The 26,977-nt window shown below is 51.5% G+C and overlaps 15 protein-coding genes across 15 annotated transcripts; 9 read left to right on the top strand and 6 right to left on the bottom strand.

Annotated features, from left to right (window-relative positions):
* Positions 1–577: 577 nt before the first annotated feature.
* On the top strand, positions 578–2,202 carry COCCADRAFT_21570 (uncharacterized protein; the record flags this gene model as incomplete). The annotated part of the gene is made up of 2 exons (XM_007708314.1): positions 578–1,926; positions 1,983–2,202. 2 exons carry the CDS (start codon positions 578–580, stop codon positions 2,200–2,202), a joined length of 1,569 nt encoding a protein of 522 aa, XP_007706504.1.
* A 319-nt stretch (positions 2,203–2,521) lies between these two features.
* Positions 2,522–2,845, top strand: COCCADRAFT_81361 (uncharacterized protein; the record flags this gene model as incomplete). The annotated part of the gene is made up of 1 exon (XM_007708405.1): positions 2,522–2,845. The coding sequence occupies one exon, from the start codon at positions 2,522–2,524 to the stop codon at positions 2,843–2,845; it is 324 nt and encodes a 107-aa protein (XP_007706595.1).
* A 790-nt stretch (positions 2,846–3,635) lies between these two features.
* COCCADRAFT_81207 (uncharacterized protein) lies at positions 3,636–4,296 on the top strand (the record flags this gene model as incomplete). The annotated part of the gene is made up of 2 exons (XM_007708404.1): positions 3,636–4,194; positions 4,262–4,296. The coding sequence occupies 2 exons, from the start codon at positions 3,636–3,638 to the stop codon at positions 4,294–4,296; spliced, it is 594 nt and encodes a 197-aa protein (XP_007706594.1).
* Positions 4,297–4,575: 279 nt separating this feature from the next.
* On the bottom strand, positions 4,576–4,932 carry COCCADRAFT_31873 (uncharacterized protein; the record flags this gene model as incomplete). Its single annotated transcript, XM_007708341.1, has 1 exon — positions 4,576–4,932. One exon carries the CDS (start codon positions 4,930–4,932, stop codon positions 4,576–4,578), a length of 357 nt encoding a protein of 118 aa, XP_007706531.1.
* A 1,001-nt stretch (positions 4,933–5,933) lies between these two features.
* On the top strand, positions 5,934–7,036 carry COCCADRAFT_31872 (uncharacterized protein; the record flags this gene model as incomplete). Its single annotated transcript, XM_007708340.1, has 3 exons — positions 5,934–6,020; positions 6,087–6,670; positions 6,733–7,036. 3 exons carry the CDS (start codon positions 5,934–5,936, stop codon positions 7,034–7,036), a joined length of 975 nt encoding a protein of 324 aa, XP_007706530.1.
* Positions 7,037–8,432: 1,396 nt separating this feature from the next.
* COCCADRAFT_248 (uncharacterized protein) lies at positions 8,433–8,768 on the top strand (the record flags this gene model as incomplete). The annotated part of the gene is made up of 1 exon (XM_007708291.1): positions 8,433–8,768. One exon carries the CDS (start codon positions 8,433–8,435, stop codon positions 8,766–8,768), a length of 336 nt encoding a protein of 111 aa, XP_007706481.1.
* Positions 8,769–10,572: 1,804 nt separating this feature from the next.
* COCCADRAFT_81274 (uncharacterized protein) lies at positions 10,573–11,283 on the bottom strand (the record flags this gene model as incomplete). The annotated part of the gene is made up of 1 exon (XM_007708403.1): positions 10,573–11,283. One exon carries the CDS (start codon positions 11,281–11,283, stop codon positions 10,573–10,575), a length of 711 nt encoding a protein of 236 aa, XP_007706593.1.
* Positions 11,284–11,670: 387 nt separating this feature from the next.
* COCCADRAFT_81057 (uncharacterized protein) lies at positions 11,671–12,175 on the top strand (the record flags this gene model as incomplete). Its single annotated transcript, XM_007708402.1, has 2 exons — positions 11,671–11,799; positions 11,879–12,175. Coding segments are annotated over 2 exons (426 nt in total), but the record flags the coding sequence as incomplete, so codon positions are not given.
* Positions 12,176–13,082: 907 nt separating this feature from the next.
* COCCADRAFT_31868 (uncharacterized protein) lies at positions 13,083–13,691 on the top strand (the record flags this gene model as incomplete). Its single annotated transcript, XM_007708339.1, has 1 exon — positions 13,083–13,691. One exon carries the CDS (start codon positions 13,083–13,085, stop codon positions 13,689–13,691), a length of 609 nt encoding a protein of 202 aa, XP_007706529.1.
* Positions 13,692–15,211: 1,520 nt separating this feature from the next.
* COCCADRAFT_31867 (uncharacterized protein) lies at positions 15,212–15,784 on the top strand (the record flags this gene model as incomplete). The annotated part of the gene is made up of 2 exons (XM_007708338.1): positions 15,212–15,244; positions 15,299–15,784. The coding sequence occupies 2 exons, from the start codon at positions 15,212–15,214 to the stop codon at positions 15,782–15,784; spliced, it is 519 nt and encodes a 172-aa protein (XP_007706528.1).
* Positions 15,785–17,648: 1,864 nt separating this feature from the next.
* Positions 17,649–19,742, bottom strand: COCCADRAFT_21562 (uncharacterized protein; the record flags this gene model as incomplete). The annotated part of the gene is made up of 1 exon (XM_007708313.1): positions 17,649–19,742. One exon carries the CDS (start codon positions 19,740–19,742, stop codon positions 17,649–17,651), a length of 2,094 nt encoding a protein of 697 aa, XP_007706503.1.
* A 513-nt stretch (positions 19,743–20,255) lies between these two features.
* Positions 20,256–22,044, bottom strand: COCCADRAFT_21561 (uncharacterized protein; the record flags this gene model as incomplete). The annotated part of the gene is made up of 4 exons (XM_007708312.1): positions 20,256–21,213; positions 21,266–21,422; positions 21,474–21,893; positions 21,954–22,044. 4 exons carry the CDS (start codon positions 22,042–22,044, stop codon positions 20,256–20,258), a joined length of 1,626 nt encoding a protein of 541 aa, XP_007706502.1.
* A 98-nt stretch (positions 22,045–22,142) lies between these two features.
* Positions 22,143–22,442, bottom strand: COCCADRAFT_81197 (uncharacterized protein; the record flags this gene model as incomplete). The annotated part of the gene is made up of 1 exon (XM_007708401.1): positions 22,143–22,442. One exon carries the CDS (start codon positions 22,440–22,442, stop codon positions 22,143–22,145), a length of 300 nt encoding a protein of 99 aa, XP_007706591.1.
* A 189-nt stretch (positions 22,443–22,631) lies between these two features.
* On the top strand, positions 22,632–24,827 carry COCCADRAFT_31864 (uncharacterized protein; the record flags this gene model as incomplete). Its single annotated transcript, XM_007708337.1, has 1 exon — positions 22,632–24,827. The coding sequence occupies one exon, from the start codon at positions 22,632–22,634 to the stop codon at positions 24,825–24,827; it is 2,196 nt and encodes a 731-aa protein (XP_007706527.1).
* A 274-nt stretch (positions 24,828–25,101) lies between these two features.
* Positions 25,102–26,738, bottom strand: COCCADRAFT_31863 (uncharacterized protein; the record flags this gene model as incomplete). The annotated part of the gene is made up of 2 exons (XM_007708336.1): positions 25,102–26,405; positions 26,468–26,738. 2 exons carry the CDS (start codon positions 26,736–26,738, stop codon positions 25,102–25,104), a joined length of 1,575 nt encoding a protein of 524 aa, XP_007706526.1.
* Positions 26,739–26,977: the final 239 nt, after the last annotated feature.

The following is a 26,977-nucleotide window of genomic DNA, read 5'->3' as shown; positions in this document are numbered from 1 at the left end:
AGATCAGCCGATAGCCAAAGATGATGGCCACTCGACCAATCTGCCAAGACCGCAATCGATCACATCTTGCACTAACGACGGTCCATGGCGCGCTGACAACCATACATAGGCGAGCACACAAGCGCACGCATCGGAGACAACATGATCCGCTCCTCGCTAGATCCCGCCGTTGCACGCCCACGCCCGCATTGGAGAAGCTTGGCTACTCCATTGGCTTTCCTAAGGCTGAAGGCTGCATCTAGATGATGCACGCGCCAGCACGTGACTGACGCGTCGACCGCGTCTACGCTAGTGGCAATGACGCTGCCCTTGCACTGCGGGAAGACTTCGCCCCCCCCCCCCGATATTCAGGAACACATCGGACGTCCCGCAAATCTTGGAGGCGATAATCAATTCCGGACGCGATTCGTCTGTCACCTTGTTCACATCCCCATCGTAATCCACAGTATCCATCACTGCTCTTCGCGACGGCGCCTCGATCCCCGACGAATCAGTCCTTTCCTTCGTATCGCATCGCATCGCATCGCATCGTATCGTATCGTATCGTATCATATCGTATCACAGAAACAAGACCGCCATGGCGCGCGGGAAAAATGTCGAAGTTAGCGAGTATGAGCGCAAGAGACAGGAAAATATCGCAAAGACACAGGCGCTCTTGCGCAACCTCGAGATGGAGGCTGCGCAAGCAGGTCTAGGGCCTACAGGCAAGGCGAAGGCGTCTGTGCCATTGAGACCAAAAACCAAGAGGCCAGCGCCCAAGAAGATCAAGGAAGAAGAAACTGCGCCGCGTCGAACGTCGTCACGCCTAAGGGGCATCGTGGCCGACAGTGAGGTTGCGAAGCGCAAAGCAGAGGACGAATACGCTGCCATAAAGGAGGCCGACCGCGCAAAGAGACAGCGCATAAGTGATGCATACAACTTCAGCGACATCGTGGTCGCCGGCAAGGACTGGAACAAGAGCGGCAATTTTCTCTCTGTTGGCCCAGCAGATCCATATGCGCGCACTTTTGACTACAATGACGTAAAGGAAACAACGGACAAAGAGCTGAGAGCACTTCGAGAGCGCATGAGTGGGCTGCAGCTTTGGGAGGACTTTGAGCCTAATGAGATCAAAATCACTCCCGAGCGCATCTACTCTATGGGCCTGCATCCCACAACAGACAAACCTCTCGTATTTGCTGGCGACAAACTTGGAAACCTGGGCATATGCGACGCTTCCCAGAAAGCCGCCGAGGTCAAGGTGGAAGATGATGAGGATACGGAGAGAGAAGGGCCTACCATCACAACCCTGAAGCCGCATACACGGACAATACACACGTTCCAATTCAGCCCTCACGATGCCAACACACTATACTCTGCTTCGTATGATTCGACGGTACGAAAGTTGGATCTTGCAAAAGGGGTTGCTATTGAAGTTTATTCACCCTCGGATGCAAGCGAAGAAGCACCGCTCTCTGGGCTCGAGATCTCCAAGGATGATCCGAACACGCTATATTTTTCTACGCTTGACGGCCAATTCGGCATATACGATATGCGTACGCCGTCTGAAAAGGCAGCGGGACTACAAGTCTTCCAGTTGTCGGATAAGAAGATTGGCGGCTTCACCCTACATCCTCTACACCCGCATCTCGTAGCTACGGCCTCTCTGGACCGTACTTTGAAGATTTGGGATCTGCGTAAAATCACAGGCAAGGGGGACGATCGCTTACCGACCCTTGTTGGTGAGCATACTAGCAAGCTATCTGTCTCACACGCTGCATGGAACTCTGCTGGTCAAGTGGCTACGGCTTCATACGATGACACTATTAAAATCCATGATTTCGGGAACTGTGCTGACTGGAAGGCCGGGACGACTTTGGAAGAAGCCGAGATGGAGCCTACGGTTATTGTGCCGCACAACAACCAGACTGGGCGATGGGTTACAATGTTTGTCGGCCCATATATGCAATACTTGCAAACTATGATGCTTACTATGTGTGTAGATTACGAGCCCAGTGGCAACAGTTTCCTCAGGACAATGTGCAGCGCTTCTGCATTGGCAACATGAACCGCTTTGTAGACATATACACTGCAAAGGGCGAACAGCTGGCGCAGCTGGGAGGCGATGGTATTACAGCAGTACCATCTGTTGCAAAGTTCCACCCTACGCTTGACTGGGTGGCCGCTGGAACAGCAAGTGGCAAGCTCTGTCTGTGGATGTAGTAGAAGACGGTCGATAGCAGCCTCGAGGCATTCTATTCTATTGTTGGAAGTTGGGCGCAAAACATTCACCGCTGCTCGCTCCTTCTAGTCTGTTCCCATATCATGGTTCATGCAAGTAGGCTATTGAAACGCACGGTTGCAGCCATGCGAGCCGTCTGTCAAGCTTTTGTTGTTAGTTGAGCGGCCAAATCAAGCAGTTTCTCCATATTGGCTGACAGGGGTTACATGTCATGCGCTCTTTAACCACTGCATGCCTTGGTTGCGATGTGGCATGACAAAACGGTCCTGTGTTTTGCGCTTCAAAGGACCCGCTCCGGACATGGTCGGAGATGCTACGAGGACGCTTCCTTCGTACGAGGGCCAGACGGTGGCAGTGGCGGTCTTGCGGCAGAAACAACAATGGCAGGTGACATTGCTAATGCCCAAGGGGCGGCAATCAGCGTTACCCCAGAGAGGCGCAGGGTCTCGCAAGCGCAATACGAGGGCTTACATAGGCGAAAGGCACTCAGTATTGCATGCAAGTACAGTTATCTGCGGGCATGGCAACAGTAGGAGCGCTAGCCAGACGGGTGTGGCACAACCCCGAGTGGGGAACGGTATGACGATGGGCTGGGTCGTGAATTTGTTCCACCAATTTCGATGATTGCACAGAAATGTCGCCGCATCTGCTGATCGGCTCACAACCCCCAGCTAGCACAAACACGTCCATATTTGCTAGTGATATCACTGGCATCCGGACCAAAATAGCAAGATAATGAGCAGGGGAAGTGCTAGGGAGACACCGTCTTCTCGGGATGCAAAATCCCCGTCCAGGACTGCCTAGCAAGCAAAAGCGACCGTCGCAAACGAACGGGTACCCAATGGCATCATACTCTCCACTTTGGATCCCGCCATTTCGTAACAGTGGCAGAGAGATATTCCCATCGGAGGTCGACGGAGTGAGGTTGCTTGCATCATCGCATGACTTGATGAACATTTGTACTAGTCAACACGAGAAGATCACCATCACCGTCGCTCGTGTTCGGATGGGAAGGGTCGGGTACGACGGTTGTTCTGGGCAATCTCAATACAACACAGCGGGTAGCCCCACTGAATTTGCTCTATCCTTGTGCTAGCGTTGGTTGATCTTGACCCAAGTCGTCAGTGGAATGAGCTTAGCCAGTCGCGTGTGACCAGGGTTCCTCTCCCAGAGACAGGGCTGTGTGCTCTGGATAGGCGCGCAAGCGACTCCGCATACACGCAATACGGCTCCATGCGATGATGAAAGGTCATGTTACATGGTCCCGCCCTGTGTGTAATATAAAGAGACGTCGACAACACCTCCAGCAGGACCATCAACTCAGCTCTACCACTTCACAACACCTCGACTCTAATACCTAATCATCTACAATCACCTGTTTGTCTCCAGCCTTTCAAACATCAACACCGTCAAGATGAAGTACACCACTGCTCTTGCCTCCCTCTTCGCTGCCGCCATGGCAGCTCCTACCGCTGTTCAGCCTGTTGCTAGGCAAGCAGACACCAGCGCCTACTTCACCGTCATCTCTCAGCGCAGCGCCTCTCCCATCCACTTCCAGAACTTGAACGCCCGCGGCGGATCCTTCTACCTTGGTGGAAAGGGAGGACCATCTTCCTACTGCCCGTCAGAAGTCATTGGTGCTGAGAACTGCCCACCAGGCAACACGACCACATTTGCTGGTGGCAACAACACTCTCAGCCTCGGCGTTGTTGTTCCCGGTGGCCAGCAGGTCTACGTCGGCCCTGACGGTTCCCTGAGCTACACCACCGCTCACTCTGCCTACATCCCCGATGGCTCGACCGTCACCGGCTTCAGCCGCACCCCAGCTCCCAACAGCGACGAGTTTGGCTATCTGAACTGGGACTGCGGCTTCCTTGCCTGCCCTGGCTCCGAGGATGATGGATGGAAGGTCTACGGCAAGCTCGACAACGTCACCTTCAGCGACGAGTGCCTCTCATTCAGCGCCATTGCCGGTAAGTTTGAACCTTGTTCTAGTCTACTCTTTTTGGAACACGCAGATTACTAACGTCTTGTGAATAGCTCCCGTCGATGCCCCTGGCGCCTGGCAATACTAGATGCCTTGCCCTTGCGATTCGATTCATACCAAACAAAAGTACATATAGAACGATCGTATTGTATCATGGATACATTAACGTAATTGGTAATTTCGCAGAAGAACGGATATAGCTATAGTGTATATACAACGCTCCTTAATGACTTGTACATGACAGTCGTATAATGATAATAAGTTAAGAACTGGCAAGAGTTGACTTTTTGAATTCTTACGTGATACTAGTGATTTTCTACTACTACTGGACTCGTTTTGTTGCTAACCCAAAAGAATAATATTGTATTTAAGTTCCGGAAACTTTTTGTAGCATAACTTTCACCCTTTCGACTTGTTCTTCGGGCGCTTCTAGGAGACTTGCCCGAACAGCCACCGTCTTATCCCTGCTCTTCATACCCTTGATAACCTCGACATCCGACTTTGGTACTCCGAGCGCATCAGCAACGACTCGCCTCACAGCTTTGTTGGCCTCACCGTCTCTCGCCTGGGCTGCCACACACAGCTGGATGCGCTCGTCTGAAACGGTAGCAATACCCTCGCGATTCGCACTGACACCCGGCTTCACATGACAGAGTAACTGAATGGTGCCCGTACTTGGCCTGGCCGCCACTGCAGCGACAAAGCGAATAGCTTGACCGGACATTGTGCGATAGTGGATATAAGGGTATTGGCAATTATGCAATCGGTGTATAACCAGAGGTCAGGTGTTGCGAGGCTGCAGCTGGGCGAAGATAACAACGGCCAGGGCGGCGGCGGCAGCGGCTGAAGCGTAGGAAAATGGGCGCAAAGCCGACTGCACCCGCCGTTTCCCAGCACGGACTAGCGCCAATGCAATCCATCCCACTCGTGCTTGTGCCCGCAACACGGCATCCCGTCCGTCTGCCTGGCCCGCCTCAATTGCCCTACACCCACACATTTACAAGTAACTTATACTTACAACACATACATGCTCTGTTCCATTTGCGCATATCCCAAGCACTTTTGTGTTTCCTCGGCTTTCTAGCCCTCTCTACAAAAGTGATCAAACATGCCACCTACCTAAAGCGACATGGCTTGCCTCGGCCCTCTTGCTTAGTGGTGGGCCCGCACCATCTGTTACCAGACCTTCCGGGCCCGACTACTTCCCCTAAGTGATAAATTTGACGAGAGCCTCAAGTTGCTCTTCCCCTAAGTACAGGTGTACACGATGGCCACGAAAAATCAGCGACACATAATTACCTAACAACCGAGACCCGTGCCAGAGATAAAAAGGGCGCCCCGCGTCTCTGCCCTGCTTTTGTTGTCGTGTTATCTTCGCATCTCGCGGTTTCCTTTTTATTTATTTATCTTGTTGAATACCTTAGACTTGAGTCTTGGTAGAGGAGTCTTGTATATTTGGACAGCTACTTTAGCATCTTTTGAAATCCCCCCACTATATATCGTGTCCTGCCGTACTAAAGCAAATCAACGCCAGGTAAGACCTCCATGCTCCTGCGTTCAGACGTGGTCTTGTTTTATCTCTTTTCTTTTCTTTTGGCAAGCTGGAGGTTTCCGAGTCGCACTTCCGCAACAAAGAACTTTGAACAACAAACATTCTGCACACTCGACTCTCCTGCACAAAACACTGTGAACGACCGTATTAACATACCTTTTCAGTAAATAAAAATGACTTCTGCACCAACAAAACAGCCCAACTTCTTGCCTAGTCGGCATGAGCTGGGTATCGTCGCGGTCGGCTTCAGTGGCGGTCAGGTAAGCCTTTCTTACACAACAATCTTACACGTACACTGTACCAGCAACTAACAACACCATGTCCAGCCCAAAGCTGGTGTCGATGCCGCCCCCATGGCCCTCATCGAAAACGGCCTCATCAAGCAGCTAGAAGAAGACCTAGAGTACAACGTCACCTACGACGGCCAAGTCCACAACTACTCTGAGCTCCAGCCAACCGAGGACCCTGACTACCGAGGCATGAAGCGCCCCAAGTTCGCCAGCGCCGTAACCCGCGAAGTCAGCAACCAGGTGTACAAGCACGCCAAAGACGGCAAGCTCGTCCTCACCCTCGGCGGCGACCATTCCATCGCCATCGGCACCATTTCCGGTACCGCAAAAGCCATCCGCGAGCGTCTCGGCAGGGAAATCGCAGTCATCTGGGTCGATGCCCATGCTGATATTAACACGCCTGAGACGTCTGACAGCGGTAATATTCACGGCATGCCTGTTTCTTTCCTAACGGGCCTTGCGACTGAAGACCGCGACGATGTTTTCGGGTGGATCAAAGAGGAGCATCGACTCAGCTTGAAAAAGCTTGTGTACATTGGTCTACGGGATATCGACAAGGGAGAGAAGAAGATTCTGAGAGAGCATGGCATCAAGGCGTTTTCTATGCACGATATCGACAGGTAAGTTTCTGACTCCGCATTTGAATGTACCGTGGCTAATATCCTCCCTCTCTTTGCAACAGGCACGGCATCGGCAAGGTCATGGATATGGCGCTGGGCTGGATCGGAAGCGATACCCCCATCCACCTCTCCTTTGACGTCGACGCCCTCGATCCCATGTGGGCACCCAGCACCGGTACGCCTGTCCGTGGCGGTCTCACGCTAAGAGAAGGCGACTTCATCGCCGAGTGCGTTGCCGAGACGGGCTCGCTGATTGCGCTTGATCTTGTCGAGGTCAATCCTAGCCTTGACGCCGAGGGTGCAGGCGATACTGTGCGTGCCGGTGTGTCGATTGTTAGGTGTGCACTCGGTGATACGCTCTTGTAGGCTTTACCATGCACGTGAGAGGGTGGGTTACGCTTGGTTACGAGGTCATGTACGATGGCGTTTTCTGGCGTCCATTTTTTTTCTGCAAGTGATTCCGGGTATAGAAGGGTCTCTCTCTCTCTCTTTTTACTTAGACCAAAGTCCTTTTTTTTCCAAGATAAGATGGTATGAGGTAGATTACCTAGATCAATGGTTTCTTGTTCATTGCTTGCACTCTGCGATGGTGGGGTGTATAGGGATCTTTGTGTTATCTGAGAAGAAGAAGAAGAAGAAGAAGAAGTCAGGACCGATGATGTGCTTTTACGGTTCAACCGCACATGACAATGTATGGGTTGCGTGAAATGGTGGCAACGAGTGTGACATGTTTTAAAGCGATGTTAGATGTTAACTTGACGATTCTATGTCACTTTTTTCCAACTTTGGAAAATCAAATAATAGAGTAGTTGGACATGGAGACTTCCAATATTTTCTTTTCGTCTTCTTTGGGTTGCGTGTAGAAACGTATTGTTCTACACAACAGATTCAATGGTGCAGGTGTAAATGTGTTTGAAGGTCAATGCAAGTAGTTACATGAGTATGTACGTTTCGGTTATGCCTATCGATCTAGCCTAATTTTTTTTAAATATCCCGATTCCGGTAGTTTTTTTTTGGGGGGGGGGGGCGGTCCGTCGTTTTCGGAGGAAAAAAAAATATTGTGACATGATGTACACTAAATAGATGCAAAACAATCAAGTCATAGACCTAGCCTCACTCAAGGCGATTCATGCATGTACACGGAATGTTTATATTTGAAATGTACATGTATGGGGAAGTCCGTGTAGTTTGGGGACAAGAAACAGGTGTTGGAGATGGCTTCGTTAAAGGTGATGTTTTGTATTTCCAGGGGACAGAAAAGTAATGAAGTACATGTCGTGCATCAACATGGGTGCTAAGGAATTAGAATGGTGACTCAACGCAACGCTTTTTTTAACCGGTGGGATCGAGAGTGTCGCGATATGGTCAACACAGGCCTGTGTTAATCGTATTACTGTCGTTGATTCGAGACCAAGGCTTTAATTGGAAGGTGTAAAAGATGCTATGGAAAACTCCACACGATCAACGTCACAGCAAGGACACGATCTACTGGAACCCGGGTTTCCAGCTGAAATATATTGAGAGCGGCACGATCTAACTAGCAACGTTCAGCTGAAAAATTGGTGGCTTGCAGCTCGAAAGCGAAGAATACGACGACACATCCAATCAGCGTTTGTACTCCAAATCGATACTTGTGAACAGCAACGTCGTTCCCGTCCCGCATAGCAAACAATAAACACTTTATCTAGCTGACTCACCCTTTGATCTCGATACTCACCAATTCCCAAGATTTACGCCCAGGAAGGAAGAAAAAAAATAAACAATGCATTTCCAATACACCCTCTCTCTACTATTCGCCATTACGGCACTTGCCTCGCCATCACCAGAGGCTAACAGCAACCCCACCCTGAGCAACCGCGACAGTCTCCCTCTTGACAAACGAGCATGTAGCTACAACGGCTGCGCCTGTGTCAGCGGCCTTGCTGCAGGCGTCTACTGCGGTAACTGCGTCGTCGGCGCCGGCACGTATGCGATACGCACCAAGCGCGTCAGTACCCACGCATACCAGTGCAACTCAAGCGGAGGATGCTGCGACTACGGCGTTGCGAGCGATTGTGGCAAGAGCGGTGCGAGGTGCCGACAAGGTTCGCCGAATTAAGTGAAGCGCCCTTGTATGAAGAACTACCATGCGTGTGTTGAAATCCAGGAGGAGAATTAGTTGGAGTACGTAGGATGCGTTTGTGATGTGGGGGGGGGATCAAGGGGACCAGGGTGCGCGCCTTCGTACTACCACTTCCCCAAAAACATCCGATTACTAGTTAGAGTTCAAGATACAACAACCTCATCTCCTAATCCCATCACACATGTGACATCAACCCTGTACCTGCGTCTTCCACAACAACCAGCCCAAGGCATTAAACAACGGACGTATCATCGACCCTCCAATCCCAGAAAATGAAGCATAGTAGTATAAGCACTAACTTACCATCGTCGCGACCAAGCCCCGAAAAGCGGTAATCCACGCCTGTCCAACAATCTCTACGCCAAATCTCCCCCAAGAAAAAAAAACCGCCGAAGAAGACGGTATTGTTCCGCTCGGCAGTTAACTAGCCAGATGGATAGATACTCGCACCGCGGCCTTGCCCAGCAAGCCCATCTACTGGCCATACTTTCATATGAGCTATATTGTCGTATAGCTATAGTAACTGCTCGATAGTTGTATAATACCTCACATACTGTACGTATGCATGCAAGTCATAGATACACAAGTTATGCAAATCACACCCACACACACCCACACACACCTATCAACGCACACCGCCACCCTTTACCCTGCCTACGCACCCCCCACCTCAACGCCTCATCCACCCGCCGCCCTGCACCTGCATCTGCGCCCAACAAAAAAGAATAAGAAGGGAGGGGACATTTCTTCCGTCCCGTGTCCCCCCCCCCTACGTCACCTTTCTCCCGGAAAAATAAAATCAAAACAAACAAACAACAGAAAAGAAAACAAAAGGGTACACACATGTCCGAGTTGAAAAAAAAACAAAAAAAGCTTACTTCAACTGTACACCTGTGACATGATGTTAGAACCTAACTAACCAACTTCATTCCCTTTTGATTTGCACGTAATCCACGTCCTTGCCGTTCATCTCGGGGAGATTTTTCCGCTTCGTTGGTGCCTGAACTTGAGACAAACGCGGTGGCTCGCTCGGAAGGGGATGGGGTAGAGAGGAGAAGAGGCGAGTAAGCACCGAGGGTAGGTAAGGAAGTAACTGGCCTTGGTTGTATATTAGCATTACATGGGTGAGCGAGCTGTTGCCGGCTGTGGACAGACGGGTAGGACAAGTATCTAGTAGGGGGGAGGTTGCGGCGAATTGAATTGAGCGGAGATGTCTTGCTGGCGGGCCGGGGATATCGACTATTTCGGCATAGGGGTGCGTTTAGGATCGAGTGAAGTCAAGGATGGCCGAAGAAAAGGGCGGTCAGATCGGGGGACTGGGAGAAGAGCGGAAGTGCAAACGTCACCAAGATTGAACAATCACAAAAGTCAAGACATCACAAGCAGAGAATAGGAGATAGATCCAAAGGTATAATGTAGGTGGTCTACTGTTAATTGTGTTGCCTATTCTTTTCAAAATACAGCCAAAGAATCTATGAACAAGAAAGGCCACCTGGACCACACGACTCCCTCCATAGGGCGACTAAGCATTCCAACCAATGCGTATTACAATACCAAGTATTATATCTCCATCGAAATGCTGCTGCGACAGAATTGCGCAAGGAAGCAGGGGTTCGTACAACAACCAAGGCGCTCCCAATCCTGGACTGAATCGTGATGCAGAGTTAAAGTCGTAACCCGTGAAGCCATATTGTTAATCACCCTCCTCTTTCCGAACTCAAGAATAGACAGTAGCGACACGACAAGTCATGTCACAACAAACCACTCAAGAGCGAGGTGCTTACAAGAAAGCAGCGACGGCACCAGCGATGGCGAAGAAGCCAACGGTGGCCTTGCCGGCGGCACCAGTGAACTGGGGAGGAGCAGTCTTGGTGGGGGTGGGGACGCTGCCAGTGGCGGTGCCGGCGGCGGGGACAACGGGGGTGGAGCCGTTGGTGGCAGGGTAGTGAGGAGCCGGGGGAACGGCGGAGTAGGCAGGAGGAGTGTAGGCGGGCTTGCTGACGGCAGGGACGGGGACAGCGGGGGTGGACTTGGCAGGAGCCGGGACGGAAGGCACCGGGGTGTGGACGTAGGTAGCGGTGTACTGAGGGATGCTCAGGGTGCCGCTAGCGGGGACGGTGTAGGTGCTGGGTCCGTAGGTGATGGTGGTCTCCTCGGGGCAGACGTAGGTGGTAGCAGAGATGACCTCGGTGGTGGTGACAGCGGGAGCCGAGGGGGTGACAGCAGGGTAGCCAGCAGGGGAAGAGGGAGTCTCAGCGGGGTAGGCCTCCTCAGAGCTGGCAGGGTAGCCGGCAGGAGCAGAGCTGGCAGGGTAACCAGCGGGAGCAGAGCTAGCCGGGTAACCAGCAGGAGCGGAGCTGGCTGGGTAGGCGGCGGGAGGAGAGCTGGCTGGGTAGGCAGCAGCAGGAGAGGACTCGGCAGGGTAAGCCTCGTAGTGAGGAGCAGCAAGGGCAACGGCGGCGAAGCCAGCAACAACGGCGAAGGAACGCATCTTGAGTGTTGAGGGGGTTGGTATTAAATACGGTTGGTATTAAGTAGGGGCGGAGGAGGTCGTAGAGAACGAATGTAATCGGTGATAACCGGGTATTAGCGAGTGTAGTGAGTGTGTGGTAGAGAAAAAACTCAAGAGGCCGCCGGGGAAGACATTATATACAACTGTACACGACCTGACCTTGCCGAGAATGCTCACCCCCATCAACAGGGGCACTTAGACGTGGCCGTCTCCGTTCGGTAGCATCACAAGAGTTTTAGCGTGGCGTCGGGGTAGCGCCGCGGTGCGGGCTGTGCGTGGAAACAGTACGGAATAGGGGGAGGTGGTGGATAGCGTCGACATTGGCCGCCGTTATGAGTCGTTTATTGATACGTGCTGGGCGAGCCAATTAGGGCGAGGATGCTGGAAAGAAACGAAATGAGCTTGACATCCTCCCTACCAAGCGACTCATGTCGTCTCAGGATCTCGACTCCCATGCTAACTCTTTCGGGAGCCCTGTCGGCTAGTGAGCGACTTGTGCACGCCGAATCTGCTCAATCACCCACTAGGCGCGATTCTCCTGAAGCTTATGGTCGCCAGCCGCAGGACGGCAGAGATGCGGGCTGCACAAACATGCAAGAGGGCGACGCCAATGTTGAGCGTCTTGGTCAAGTGGATTCAGTTACGCGTCGTGGCATCTGTAGGCCACACCGCTCTTGGCTCCATCACTGAACACCTGAACAAAGCGACGGTTGAGGGATCATCTCGAAGGGCTAGCATTGCGACACACCCGAGGCCCGTCAGCCCCGAGATTCGCTGTGTCCACTCATTTACATATCGAGGGACCTCCCCGCGTGCGCGCAAAAATAGCCACCTGCTGAAAGGAGAGGGCGCGAATTCAAGCCGTCTGTAACTGTCGATGCAATGTCATTGGCCCATGCTCCCAGTGGATATTGACGGGTTCCTGCATCGCTGCAGGCTTCTAGACCTTTGACTAATCGAGCGAAGGACCGACCGACATGCGCTGGTTGCTGGTACATAGCCGTATGAACACTTGTGTTGCACATACATAACAGTGGCAGCCTGGCGGAGCGTTGTATATACATATCCAAGTAGAGTGAGTGGTTTTTGTCAGACGTCAGAGTAAGGCTGTAGTTGCGCGTGGCTTCTACGCTGTAGTCGTTTTGACAAGCTTCTTCTGCAGTAAGTCGGGTCAGGCGTGACCCGTCACCGGCTGACGAGCGGCAACACGTTCAGGCGGAACCGTGTAATCTCGCATCCAGTATCGCCTCAAGCGGCGCATGGATCTAGTGGGCGCTACAGTAGCAGTAAGCTCTTACGCATTGATCGCGGCATCGGCTTACCTATATCGAAATATGTTAAGCAGCACATAGTGCACCGCGTAACACGAGCATCTCGATCTCCACTACCATGTGCGGACTTACCCCAAGCGGTGGTCATTTCCTTGGGTCCAACAAAGCGTGTCGAATCGCGGTGAGAATGGTGAGGCGTAGCGTCGTGTTGGTGAAGGTGGTATTGACGGTGAGGGAAATCCAGGCGCGCGCTAGTCGCCCCCCTGTCTCGAAGTCACGCCGCCCAGGCAAGAGCCCCTCGCCCCTCAGGCAGCACGAGCAGCCTTGCTCTTCCATGCTGCCAACTCACCGGACGCCATTGTTCTTCCCCAACGCCACCTATCCAGAATCTGCCTCCGACACCTCTTGTCTGCTCAGACGCCATCACCGCCATCACCGGAAACTAACGTGTCAACCGCGCCTCCAAGTCTCTTAGCCATCGGACGGCCTCTCCGGCTCCGTTGTAGAATGCCAAGAACCCAACCCGCCGTACCAAAGGGATGGGACGGACATGCCATTTACCTCCATGCCCCTTCATACTCAAAGAAGCTCTCCCGTGAGAAGCTCATGACAGTCGTATTCCCAAAATTCCATCTGGACCCCAATGTACCAATTTACAAACCTAGTGGACCATACACCAATGTCAAGATTACCCCAGTCACAGACTCTGCTCATCCAGCGTTTGGGCAACATGCTCTCTGTGCTAACCAGCAGCTCCCCCCAGACTCGTTCATCCTGCCATATCTAGGCTATGTTCACGATCAGACTGATACCAATGAAACATCCGACTACGACCTCTCACTAGACCGAGAACTCGGTATCGGCGTCGATGCGTCGGTGATGGGCAACGAAGCCCGCTTCATCAACGACTACCGAGGAGTCTCGTCCGCGCCCAATGCCGAGTTTCGCGATATACATGTGGACTGCGGAAACGGCAAGGTGGAGAAGCGAGTCGGCGTGTTCGTCCTCAGTGTTGGCAAAAGTGGCAAAAGGGCAAAGGGCATTGCCCGTGGTCAGGAAATTGTCATCAGCTATGGCAAAGGTTTCTGGTTGGAGCGACAGGCAACTGAAGAGTGACGTTCTTGTACGTCTTTTTGAGACTTTCGAAATTACTACATCAGTTGTTCTACTCCCATCCAACCAAGGCTTGGTTTTGGACGTAAAGCATTCTATCAGCCTAAACACGCCTATGCCGAAAGACACGTACACCTGGAAGTGACGGACTTCGAAATCTGCAGGTGCTCGCAAATTGGACGCCTCTCTAAACGAAAAGCCGGGAATTCCATGCAGGTTCCCTGATCGCATCACCGCGTACCACTTAGATTGCAGCACATTCCTTTACAGACCTCATTACCCATGTGCGACTCCAACGTGGCGTTTTCATGTGACGTGCGGTACGTTGCATCAGCGAAGGATTTGGACCTTCATCTAGAAGCCGTGTCTATGGTCACAACCCGAGGCACTTCATTCGTGGAATATGATTAGTGCTGAAGGGTTGGACAGGAACGTCACCGCTAAGCCGGAACCCGGCACACGTGCGAGACTGAGCCACAAATGTGGCGTTCAAACCTGATTTCCGCCCCATAATCACGTAGGCCTGCAATCGTAGCAATCAGATGCTGTGCTCAGTGATCCGGATGTCTCTAACCTGGCTGGAAGCTCAAGCTGAATGTCTTACATGGGCATCTATTCGATAAGCTGATGGTGATTTGTGAGGCGTGTCTGAACTATGCCAGGGGTCCTTTGTCGAGATGTGCGGCTGGGATAATTCGGGTTTTAGCCCGACGTCATCTCTTGTAACGCATGGGCAATTTCGCACCATGATGGAATTGTGATGGCACTGAGAAAATTGCATACAGATATGTGTCGTTATCTTCACTTTTTGAGCTGTGAGAGGCAACTCACTAACGTTTTTCTCAACAGCCATGCAGGTACAGCACGCAATCACGATCTTCGTTGGGACTTATCAGTGGGCTTGTTTGAACGATCGCGATTCTACTCCGAGGGTCCTAATTCAAGTCCCTACCGGTGACGTGATTTCGCTTAGCCGCCCCCTCACAACACATGCAGATCAACAAAAGGGACGACTCTACCAATCACAATACCACCCACCGAAAGCCCCTGGCTATCCTAACTGGGTAGCTCGAAACGTGCGCGGCTGCTCAAAGCCTGGAAGGGCGGATTCAGCCGCGCCATGTCTTGGATGGGCTCTCCCCACTGGACGTCATGGCCTACTCAGCTCTCGTTGCAAAGTAGTTAAGTTGCTTGATGGCCATAAAGCTTGAGGTTGTCCTTCTTTGTCAAACAATCTCTGGAATCAAACCATCATAAACCACTCTCGTCCCACAGCTTGCGCGTCACCGTCACCAAGGCTTCACAGCAGCATCACCTTGTCGTCCCGGCTCCACTTCGATCCACACACTGATTAGGCTTTAGTACCCACCTTTCTAGGGCCTTGCCGATCTCCCACCACGCAACGCTCTTGGCATTGTCAAGAAGTATATCTATCAGGGCCTAACATCCCCACACAATCAGAAACCAAACCTTGCAAACCGCCAACAATGCAAATGCCAGACGATACTAAGTTGAACGACACTATGAGCCCCATGTCGAGGCCCGCTTTGTGTCGGGTAAGTGCATCTATGGTAATCTATGAAGCAGTATGTACTAACACTTGCGTCCAGCATCAATCGATGCAAAAGTACATGCTGCTCTCCGCGCAGAAAGAAGCTCTCCAACGCCGTATGGCCATGGAGATTCCCTTCAACGCACCTATGACTCCCAGCTCACCCGAATTTCAATCTCTTTCGTCATCTCCTACGTCCTCGAAGTACTCCTCGCCGTTTCCAACAGCGAGTGACCCAATCCCTATCAACCCCAGGACAAACGCGACCCCACGTACCAGTGTCGACGACATACACACGGAAGAGTCTCAAAAGCTTGCTGAGATCAACCAGCAGATTGTGGCCACTCTTACTGAGCTCCTCAATACCGACTGTATCCGCAACGATGAAAAGCAGCGCGCCTGGATCCAGGAGCGTCTCATGGAAGCAGAACACCAAATACGCCGTGAGCGTCGCCGCCATTCGTCAAATGTAGGCGGCGACTTTGCGTCTGCTATCGCCCAGCATCTTGAGCTTGGTCTCAATACATCCAAGACCTGGGCGTGAGGTCGAGCCTTTACGATGACGTTTTTCATACCTCTTCAACCTATCACCTTGTTGATATTTGTTTGACGTATTCACAACTGCAACGTGGCTATGGCTTATACGATTTTTTTTAGCGGGCACAAAGGCGCATGGATATCTGGCGCAACGGGTTCTGAAATGAAGTGCTCAAATCAGGAGAGAAAAAAAGATGATACCCCCCCACTACTGATGGTTAATTCATCAGCGATTTGAACTGCTAGGTTCTTGAATCATCATTTTACTATGTAGTTTTACTGTTTTAGCAAATTACGATCGTAATGATAAATGTTTGTACACTTTGATGTTCTCTCTAAAATGCCTTGATTTCCAAGTTTCTAGTGCTATACGTTCCTTGATTCTTTTATTGCCTTTGTCCACCACGTGAAATAACCTTTGTGTCCGCGTGGCACTTCTTTTAGCAGGGGATTGCTAACCACAATAACCACCTATCCCTCTCTCCCTCTTCCCTCTTTTTTCTTTCTCCTCACCCAATAGGAACACCCGGCGGCGCGCTGCGGATGTGACGGACCCTGCATGTTTTTTTAGGTACCCCGGTACCCTGGAAACATCGTGCATCTAACAGGGTTGTTATCTTTTCTTTTACCTCCCAGTAAACAGGGTGCGAAGGAGCGAAAGTGATGAGCGCATGGTGCATTTTATTTCTCCGCTTCACTAAACTGGGATTTGACCGCTTGTAGTCCGCCTCTCCCCCTTTTCTTCTTCTCTGTCTGTGCCTTATGCTCCTTGCGTATGTGGGAGTCGTGCGGGATAAAGCAAGTATATGGAAACCGTGGGTGCAGTGATAGCGTATGTTGCTAGTTGTTTGTGGGCGGATAATAATGACGTCAGATATCCTGTCTTTTGCTCCTTTTTGGTAACTATTTCGTGAACCAAGCGCGTGTGTTCCTTTGTTTTTGTTTTCGCTCGGATGTTTCTTGCGAAAAAAGCTCCGCAGTGCTTTTTTTCCTTTTCAACGGGACGGCTTAGGAAAAAAAGAAATGTTTGCGGGATTTTGGCACGTTGTGCAGATAATGGTTTACGTATGGTTCCGTGATTCACGCCCTGGCTACGCAATAGGATGTTAATTATCTCGGTAGATTTTGTTTTTGTTTTGACGTCTATTTTACCCCTCGTTTTGGGGTGGGGGATGTGGAGATGTGGGTTAAGTCATCCAGCAGATTTAGGATGGTGGAGAGAGACGCCTTTGGGTCCTTTGATCCCAAAGGCTTGACTACAACGCACGTGCGATCAACTGCCATGCTGCAGCTTTTTCCGCTTCGTCCTCTCTGTAACGAGAAGATTACAAATGTAGCCCTTCAAATTTCTCTGCGTCATTCTGCGTGTGAGGCTAGATGCGCCTTTTGTTCTGGTAATTTTAGAGGTGGTAAAGTTTACAGCGCCAAAGTATATGGGTGCACTCCTTGTCATCTCCCCCATTCATTGCTACACTAGACTTGAATCGCGGGTCCGCATTTGTCAATCAGCCTTGTTTACGATGATTCGCCCTGGGCCAAGGAAGATCTCTGGCGTCTGTGTTCCGACATTCCGACGCGCCGACTTTTGTCTTTGGTACCCTGACTCTTTCGAGGCTGGGGCTAACCGGGTTCCATGTGGGAGTTGGCGAATCAAGAGATACGCTTCGTGAATAAGCACAATTGAAATGCATCACCAGTAGGTTGGTCATGGCCAATCGATCGCACTCGGACTCTTTCCAATGTATTCAATTCAATGCGAGGTCTCGATTTGACAGATCGTTTCTTCGGAGCAAAACAAAGTTTACTCTACGAAATGCCGCATTGGCACATCAACACTCACTCACACTGCTATGAGTCCATCTTGTGCTCCGTTATGCGCCATGGAACTCGCCTTCCGTCAGCGCTTGGAACCACGAGTGCTCGTCCATGCTGTTTCCATCAAGAGGCGTGCCTCTAGTGCTGTCACGGACCTCGGCCCCGGCGAGCGCTAAATCAGGAGGCGTAGATCGAACTGTATCCAAATGAGCAAGGCCCGCTGCCGCAGAAGTCGCACCTCTCGTCACCAGCAGACCGGCTGTCTTTGCACCGCGAGTATCGAAATCTTCAGCCACTTTATTTACCAATGCGACAGTCGAATTGTTGAGCAACGTCAGTGCAGACCCGAGAAAATCTGCTGATTTACTCGACAAGCGCAGCATCCACTTGTATTCATCTAGCTTCTTTCGGTACTGGGCTGCTTCGTCCTCAGTATTGGATGTCACCCACAAGAGAGATATGAATGAACCGATGAGGACAAAGCTGTACTTTGACGCAGAGTACCAGAATGATTGGTGGTGCTCAGGCCGCAGGGACTGAACAAATCTCATGGCCGAAGTGAGTCGTGTTTGTGCTGCTTGCCGGCAGATGAAGCACAGCTCTGCATCATCTGCCGACGACAAAGAGCGGATGATACGCCGATGTAACGTCATTTCGACGGCATAATAGCCGAGGTGAAGATAGCCTACACTGGAAAGTTTTCTCGCAGCAATGTCTTGCATTTTGAGGGTTGGCGGCATGTCGGCATACCATTGACGCAGGGCAAGCTGCAGCGGCTTTGCAGTGTCGAGAAGCGAGCGCACGCCTTCACTCGCATGGCAAGCAAACTCGCGTTCAGCCTTGATCGTGTAAAAGGTTGTTAGGATGCTTGCCAGAATCTTTGTGAGCTCGACCATGTAGCAGAATAAGATGCGACCTTTCTCCACCTCTGTGCTTCCGTCTTCGTCGTCTTCATCTGCGGCATTTTCAGGGAAGTCACATTCGTTGAGTGGTTGCGCCTCCCAGTCTGATGGTGTGATGTGCGAGGGTCTGCCATGGATGAGAGAGCCCCATTTGTCCTGCATGTATACAGCCCACGCCAGGCGCTTTCGAAGCCCCCGCTCCCAGCCTGGAATGTGCCATTCTGTGCAGTCGAGATGGAGACCCATGTCTTGAGCAAGGCCAACAAGTTGCGTCGTCATCGCCCAGCTATTCCCCTCGTGTCGCTGGAGAAGCAGTAAACCTGCCTGTATGGTCGAGAGCTTGGGCCGATGGACAATATTACAATACGATCTCATGGCTAGCTCCTCGAGATAAGACACATCCGGTTTCGGTAGTGAGGCCAACTCACTCGAATACGACCACCAGTCCAGGGCTAGGAGATAGACTGCAGCAAGAAGAGGTGGCGAAAACTCCCTGTGCGTGCGTGCATACTTTTCTAGGAAGACCTTCTTATGCAAGATAGGAAAGCTAGGGTGGACAATTCGGAAGTATAGGTGGATCAAAGGGGATCCGTGAGGTGCGACAGATATTTCTATCGCATCTAGATCTGGGATATCATGCTGGTGGTTGAGTGAGCCGACATCGGGCAATGTGATGAATGTTGTGGCGCCTATATCCTCCACTCGCCTCAACGTAGATGGTCCAGCAGACGAACCAGGATTTTGAAGGCCTTGAGTTGGTTCATATGCAAGTAGGTATTTTTCATACTCTGAGGTAGACCCAAGAAGGCGGCTGTGCCTACCAGTCTGCAAGCCCAGTGTCTTCTTCAGGAGTGAGGGACCACGAAGGTTCGCATAATCATCTATTGGTGGATCCTGACGGATCGTCGCGGGCGCATTGTGAGGTGATGTAGACGCAGCAGTACTGCTCCTGCGACTGTTTGGTGAGTATGCCAATAGATTTGGGATAGGTTCGCTGGGCTCTGGGCTGGCGTTGATCGTTAGTGCTCGTCGTTTTCGCGGTGGCGGGTTCTCGTTGAATGTGCATTCCTGGTGGTGAAAGCGACACAGAAGGCAGGGTTGATGATCATCTGGTTTCTCGCATCGTGACTTGCGCCGACGACAAGGGTCGCATGGGCGTCGTGATCTTGCTTTGGGAGCGTTTTGGGAGTTGATTGCTTGCGGGAAGAATTGGCTTGGTGCGAAAATCTCATCCGGGATAATTTCCATGACTGCTGGTAAAGATTTGGGGTATACAGCCTTCTGTGCGATAGACGGAATCCGATGGCATTGGCGATCCTAGTCTGCGGTTGATATTGTTGCTGTGACTGATTCATATCCGGTCAAGCAAAGCCTGGTAGCTTGTTTTGGTGCTCCCCAATACGCTACGAACATAGTTCATTAAAACAACCTTGATTCTTGGTGCATGTCGGATCTAACTATCCACCGTCGTAGTGAAGACCATTGAGCCAGTGGTCGTCTGCTTGACCATCAACGATGAGAGTGAACTAATTGAGAGGTCGTTGAGGCACGCGATAAGAAGCGGGAAAAGCCAAGCCAACCAGAGCGCCGATCAAGCAGGGATTGATCAGCTATATCACTAAGAGCAATGTCAACTTCATGGTGGCCAAAGACATGGGCATTGCAAAAACGATAACATAGGAACAAAATTTTCTTTGATGCAGCCTCAATTTTTCCACAAGGACGAAACTATTCCTGGCGTAGATTTCTAGTAATAATTATTTAAACTACTTGCTTTACTTCCTTCGCTTTCGCAACCGTTGTTTCCTTGGTTGAGACTTCTTCGCCTTCGAGAACAGACGATGCGACATCTTCGAGCTGTGGGGGATATACAGCGAATTCAGCCAGTGAATTTGTTGGCACAGAAATGTACGTACAAATCACATAGTGTGTGGAGGTCGAGAGGCAAATTCCAAAGGCCCACGCGAATGTGTAAATCTTCCATGCCCCACTGATTTCAAGTGTACCATCGATGCTTTTCGCAAAGCCCGGCAAGAGGGGCGCGACACCCGTAAGAAAAGACACCCAGGCTCTCCAGTTCCAGCCATAATCATACCAGTAGATACCATGAGAGGTGTATAGCTGATCGACGTCGAGCTTACTCTTCTTGACAAGGTAGTAATCGCTGATCATTGTGCCTGCAAGAGGTCCCATAAGGCAGGAGTAGCCGCTGAGGAAGGCAAGTAAACCTGACGCATTCCTGACAATATTCCAAGGCGTGCAGGCAATGGAAAAGATTGATAGAAAGACGGTAGCCCTGAAATTGTTGATGTATTTGGGCATCATACCTGATACGTCATTTGAGAATGGATAGGTACCCGCTGCAATCTGGTTGCCGATGGTTGCAAGGAGGAAGCTGGCAGATACGAAAAATTTTGCTGCCCGGGAGTCGAACTTGGCAATGACATTTGGCATGTACCATTCGAACTCGCCCCATAGATATGAATGGGCGTCAGTGACGAATATCGGTGTCAATGCTCCAAGCGTCCCAATTATGGGAAGAGCAAGGAATTGATGGTTGCCAGCCATCCGGTTTTTGGAGAACCTGCCAAAATCCGGCATGTTGGTTGCCAACGAAGAGAAGAGCCCGATGACAGCGTTGAGTCCTTTTAGCACTGAGTAGGCGGTATTCATGTACGTTGAAGTCAATTTCATTTCTCCCTTGATGAGCGGTCCGCCACTGACAAACACATTAGTATATTACGCTGCTTCGGATTTCAAAGGGACCTCACCCTTTTGTGATTGTAACAGCCCAGATAAACAATGCCAAAAACGTCGGGGGAACTACGATGCTCTTGATCCAAAACAGAACACGCAACTTGGAAATTTTCATGAGCGCTAGCCCAGTTTGTAGGAACCAATACAAGAACAGGCAAAGCAACCCAGCAGCTAATATTTCATTAGAAATTGGTTACCCTGTCAGCAAACATAGTAACTTACAATCAATCCCAGCACTCTCAGGCAGGTGATTCGGAAAAGTGATGAAACTCGGCCATATGGCTTCGATGCACCGCTGGAGGTAGTTGCTAGCTTGGACTGTGAGGATAGCAGTCCAGATCATGGCAACGAAAGATCGAATAGCAATGGCTGGGATTGAGCCATACATTCCAAAAACACTGCGAACAATGACTGGAAAGGAAACAGCGTACGTAGCACCCATCTTAGCAGTGAGGGTGATGACCACGCTACAGATGGCAAAGCCGAAAAAGACAATCGGTATTGTTTCTCTAGCTGTGAATCCCAGAGCCATGACACTACTGACAGTCGAAATCAGGGGAGGAGCTAGCATATCCGCACACCAGTATGCCCAGTAATCCAGAGCGCCCCAGGTGCGCTGTTCCGGAGGGATTGGATCCATATCTTTTATAGAGTAGACCATCAGTATCGTTGCAAGCCAGGAAGTCTCGAGAGGCTACGCACCTTGATTCGACCAGCGTGAGCCATACTTTCCACTCTTGAACGGAACCCTCAGATGGAGGTGAGGTGCAAGCCTGGCCTTGAGTACTGACATGATCGCGTATGTTCGAGTGTGAAGAACAAAATCCAAACACCAAAACCCTTGGTCAGACTCATCTATCCGCCATAGATTTAATACCAAAGACAACTTGGCTAGAGCATGGCGCCCGTATCAAGACCGCTTCCGCGGACATCCACATTGGAGGGTCCATCTTGACAACCCATGTCTATCAAGATAGGAAATCTCGGCACCAGGAAACATGGGCGGGAATTTGTATGATTTTCGATAGAGCCATGTCGATATGAGCCGTAGAGTGAGAAGCCAGGTTTCTCTTGACTTGGGCATCCACGAGGGGAGCTTATCAGAATATGCACTAAACTAAATTGGGGTTGGCACTGTTCTGATAAGACCCCAGAGTTGTCGCGCCGCCGCCCGCCGTAGGCCCGCTGCATACTCCGCTTTCGGGCAGTTCGCAGACGACAATCTTTATTCAGCATGGGTTGAATGCTAAAGATGTAGCACCTTGCTGCAAGCTTGGGGCACTTTTATTACCATCATCCATTCAGCTAATTCTGAACATTTCGTCTCTCTCCTTGAATGTTATCTTGACCATTTTAAGTGAACGCCTACACTCAGACACCATGGCAAAGACAAATACGAAACCCAACATGATCTCTTTTGAAGCAAAGCCATACGCTTTTTCCTTTCCCTTGGACCACACTGCATTGCTCATAATAGATATGCAGCGCGACTTCCTACTTCCCCAAGGATTCGGTGAGATCCAGGGTGGAAACTTGGAAGCGGTTCAAGTTTCCATTGAGCCCACCAAACGACTCCTTGACGCATGTCGAAGCGCAGGCATGGCCGTTTTTCATACACGCGAAGGACATAAACCGGACCTCTCAGACTGCCCCTCATCAAAGCTCATTAGGCAAGAAGCAGCCCCTGGCAATACCCAGCACAAACTAGTCATTGGCGACAAGGGGGAACTGGGTCGCCTGTTGACCAGAGGGGAATACGGCCACGATATTATTGATGAATTGAAGCCGCTACCTGGCGAGGTGATCATCGATAAACCTGGCAAAGGCTCATTCTGGAACACGCCCATCCTACATCAGCTCAAAGCGCGGGCCATCACACATTTGATTGTTTCGGGCGTCACTACAGAATGCTGCTTCGCTACAACCATTCGAGAAGCAAACGACCGCGGCTTCGAATGCTGCGGCATCGAAGAAGCAACCAGTGGATATAATGATGCATGCTTTAAGAAGCCAACATTAGACATGATTCACTGGTCGCAAGGCCTCTTCGGCTTCATCGGCAGTCTACAGCCCCTCGTTGAGGCTCTTGAGCCTTTCTCCACAAAGCAGATTCAACTTGGATCTACGCCTCCTCAAACGCCGCCCGAATTCGATGGCGACCTCACAATATCCAGTCTACAACGAGCCTACAGGAACGGTCTTTCACCCCTGACTGTCGTTGAGGCAGTCTACCGTAAAATCGAAGCATACAAAAAGATCGACCCAGCCGTATGGATCCACATCCAACCCCTCGAATCCGCTCTGGAAGCTGCTCGAGACCTAATCACCAAATTCCCCGACCGAACCGCCCTCCCCCCTCTCTTTGGCATCCCCTTCAGCGTCAAAGACAGCATCGACATCGCAGGTCTCCCCACCACAACCGCCTGCCCGCCTCTCGCCCACATCCCCTCCACCTCGGCTGTCGTCTACGAAAAAGTCATTTCCCAGGGCGCCCTCTTTATTGGCAAAACGAACCTCGACCAACTCGCCACAGGCCTAGTCGGCTGCCGCAGTCCCTACGGCATCCCCCACTCCATCTACCACCCCTCGTACATAAGCGGCGGCTCCAGCAGCGGCAGCGCCGTCTCCGTAGCCGCCAACCTCGTTTCCTTCTCTCTCGCCACCGACACCGCAGGCTCCGGGCGCGTCCCCGCAGGTCTAAACGGCATCGTAGGTTTCAAACCCACACGCGGCACCATCTCCTTCCGCGGCATAACGCCCGCCTGTCTCTCCCTCGACTGCATAGCCCTCGCTACAAAAACCATCCCAGACGCCCGTACGCTCTGGCAAGTGCTAGAAAGTTACGACCCCCTAGACCCTTACTCGAAACCAGCCCTACTAGCGTTTGAACGCCACATCAACAGCACCGGCCCCCAATCCTCAACCTTCAAATTCGGAATCCCGCCCCAAGAAGCCCTCGCCGTTTGCTCCGCCCCTACACGCCGTCTCTTCAACGCCACAGTATCGAAATTGCAATCCCTCGGCGGCATCCTCACCCCGATACCCTGGTCCCCCTTCCAAAAAGCAGGCAATCTACTCTACGAAGGCACCTTTGTCTCCGAGCGCCTCGCCTCTCTCCCCAACGACTTTCTCGAGAAAAATCGTGAGAGATTGCATCCAGTCACCGCACAGCTAATGGATGCCGTCACGCAAAGAAAGAGCACGGCCGTAGATGCATATCGCGATTTACAAGCCAAAACACTGTATACGCGCCAGGCAGAAGACGTGTTTGCGTATGCGGCCCATGGAATCGATGTCCTTGTTGTGCCGACGACGCCGACGCATTGGCGCATTGACGAAGTACTGGAGGATCCGATTGCCAAGAATAGCGTGTTGGGCGAGTTTACGCATTGTGGGAATGTGTTGGATTTGTGTGGCGTTGCGGTGCCGGCGGGGACGTATCCGGTTGGGGAATTGAGTGGAAAGGAGGAAGATGAGGGTGTGTTGCCGTTTAGTGTGACGTTTTTGAGTGGATCGAGGTTGGATGCTGAGATGTTGGAGATTGCGAGGCGGTTTGAGGAGAGCATGTGTGGGTAGGGAGGAACATGGTAAAATCAGTAGTCACTTGAGATCACATGTCACAAAAGGGTGGGACGGGAAGTGTGAACCAGTATCGTAGTATCATAGACTATCAACTGCGACCATGCACAGGATCAATGTTATACACAAGAGAAGAATAAGGCCGAAACAACAAAGACCAAGTGCGCTGCACTAGAGACCCCAACGCCACATGTATACCAAGCAAAAAAACGCCATCCTTCATGTACGCTTATTTCATTCAACATTGATTGTGTCGTCATCCATGTGCATCTTAAATCAACAGAGCAACAGCAGCAAAGAGGGCACAAACGAAGCCGAGCGTTGAGCCACCCTGAGTCCTGCTGCCAGCACTGTCTCCATGGATGCCGAGAATTTCTGCTTGCCTGGAGAATGTAACGTTCTGCGGGATCGTCTCGTTCAGGCACTGTCCGTTGACAATGTCGAGACCCATCAAGTCATTTGGCTCGCGGAAGAACATGTAGCTGCGGCTGTTCAAGCCCTTGAAGCCCTCGGTGTTGTAGGGGAACCACATCTTGTCGTCAGTGGCTGACGTGTTGCGCAAGAAGATGCATTGAACCTGATTGGGGTAGTCGTGAGCCATCTTAGGGTAGGCCTTCATGACATCGCTGTTTGAGGTGTCGGCGACAAGAACGAACTTGCGCTGAGGGAATGTCTCGAAAACCTTGGTGAGGAGGTATTGACGGATGGAGAGTGTGGCCTCGATGTCGGAGAAGTTGAGCGGGCGAGTATCGAAGGACCCTCCTGGGTAGGTCTTGTAGATAAAGTCCATGTAGAGACGAGTAGCTTGCTCAGGTGTGGTGGTTAGGTAGTGGAAGTGCGTGTTGTTGGGAAGAGTACGCGACCAGTTGGCATAGATTTCGGGCATGTTCAACCAGGGAGTAAAGGGGCGGGCGAAGCTGTTGAGAAGACCTTCCTTGGGTTCGTAGATCTTGGTTACACGCAGAATGTCGTCAATATCCGAGATGAAGGTGATACCCTGAGGGGGGACGAGGAAGGCAGTGGCATTGCCGCTGTCGGTGCCATTGGTATGAACGTTGAGGCGCTGAACGTTGTTGGTCTGGTTACCGGGTGTGAGGCCATTCAGTTGGATGGGTACGAAGACGTCAAAGTCGCCCAGTTCGGTAGTCTCGTAGGGAAGGGTAAGGGACTGGGTTCCGCCAGGTGCCTGGACCGAGTTACCGCCACCGGGCTCACCGTCGGCACCTTGCATGGGCGAGGGCTCAAGGCTCATGGAAACATTCTGGTCGCCTTGCTGGACAATGAAGATGGAGCGGGTGAGGTTGCGTGCCTGTTCCTGCTCGTTCTGAGGCAGCTTGTCGATGCTTGTGTCGATCAAAAAGACATTGGCCAGATCATCGACCTTTTTCTGATCGATATCTGGGAACTTGTAGACATTGCCGTGGAAGCGGACGTTCCAGCCTTGGTCGGTCCAGTTCGCATACGGAGGGATATTGAGGACTTGAGTGGGCTTCGAAGCTAGGTCATCGTCGCCAATGTCGAGAGACTTGAGGACTTGGGAGCCAGTGGGGAGGCCTTCGAACCAAGCAGGAATGCCTGGGGAAGAAGTGTCAGCATAAGCTTTACTAGCGCGCTCTACCCCCGAAAGATTTGCTTACCATCAGTGAAGAAGCTGGGCAGGTCTGTACCCAGCACACTGCCTAGGGACTGCGCATAGCCCCCGACGCCGCTCTTGATGTCGTCGATAATGTCTCTCTGCACGTAGCTCATCCGGCTGTCGAATCGGACCGCGGCTGGAGTGACGAGTGGCTCACGGACCTCAACCACCTTTGCTGGGACAGCCGTGGGTTCTGGAATTGCAACTGCACCGGCGAGACCGACAGTCGCAGCCAGTTGCAGCGCGTGCTGCCATGTACGTTGTTGGACCATGGTGGTGTTGCAATGATGGCAGCGAGTGGAACCAAGGAGGCGAAGACGTGCTACTCTTGTTCAAGAAAAGAATGGCAGGCTGAAGAAGACAAGGGAATGCGAGGGCAGGAAGACAGAGGCCCGCAAGAAATACGTAGCAATCGCAAGCCACAGCCACACTAACACGCCTAGTGTAGTGTAGTGTTGAGTGATGGACAGCAGCAGGTTTACTTATACAAAAAGCCTGGGTTGCGTGTCGC

The sequence above is a fragment of the Bipolaris zeicola genome (genome assembly GCF_000523435.1).
Source record: "Bipolaris zeicola 26-R-13 unplaced genomic scaffold scaffold_1, whole genome shotgun sequence".
NCBI lineage: Eukaryota > Fungi > Ascomycota > Dothideomycetes > Pleosporales > Pleosporaceae > Bipolaris > Bipolaris zeicola.
This window is presented reverse-complemented; position numbering and strand designations above follow the sequence as displayed.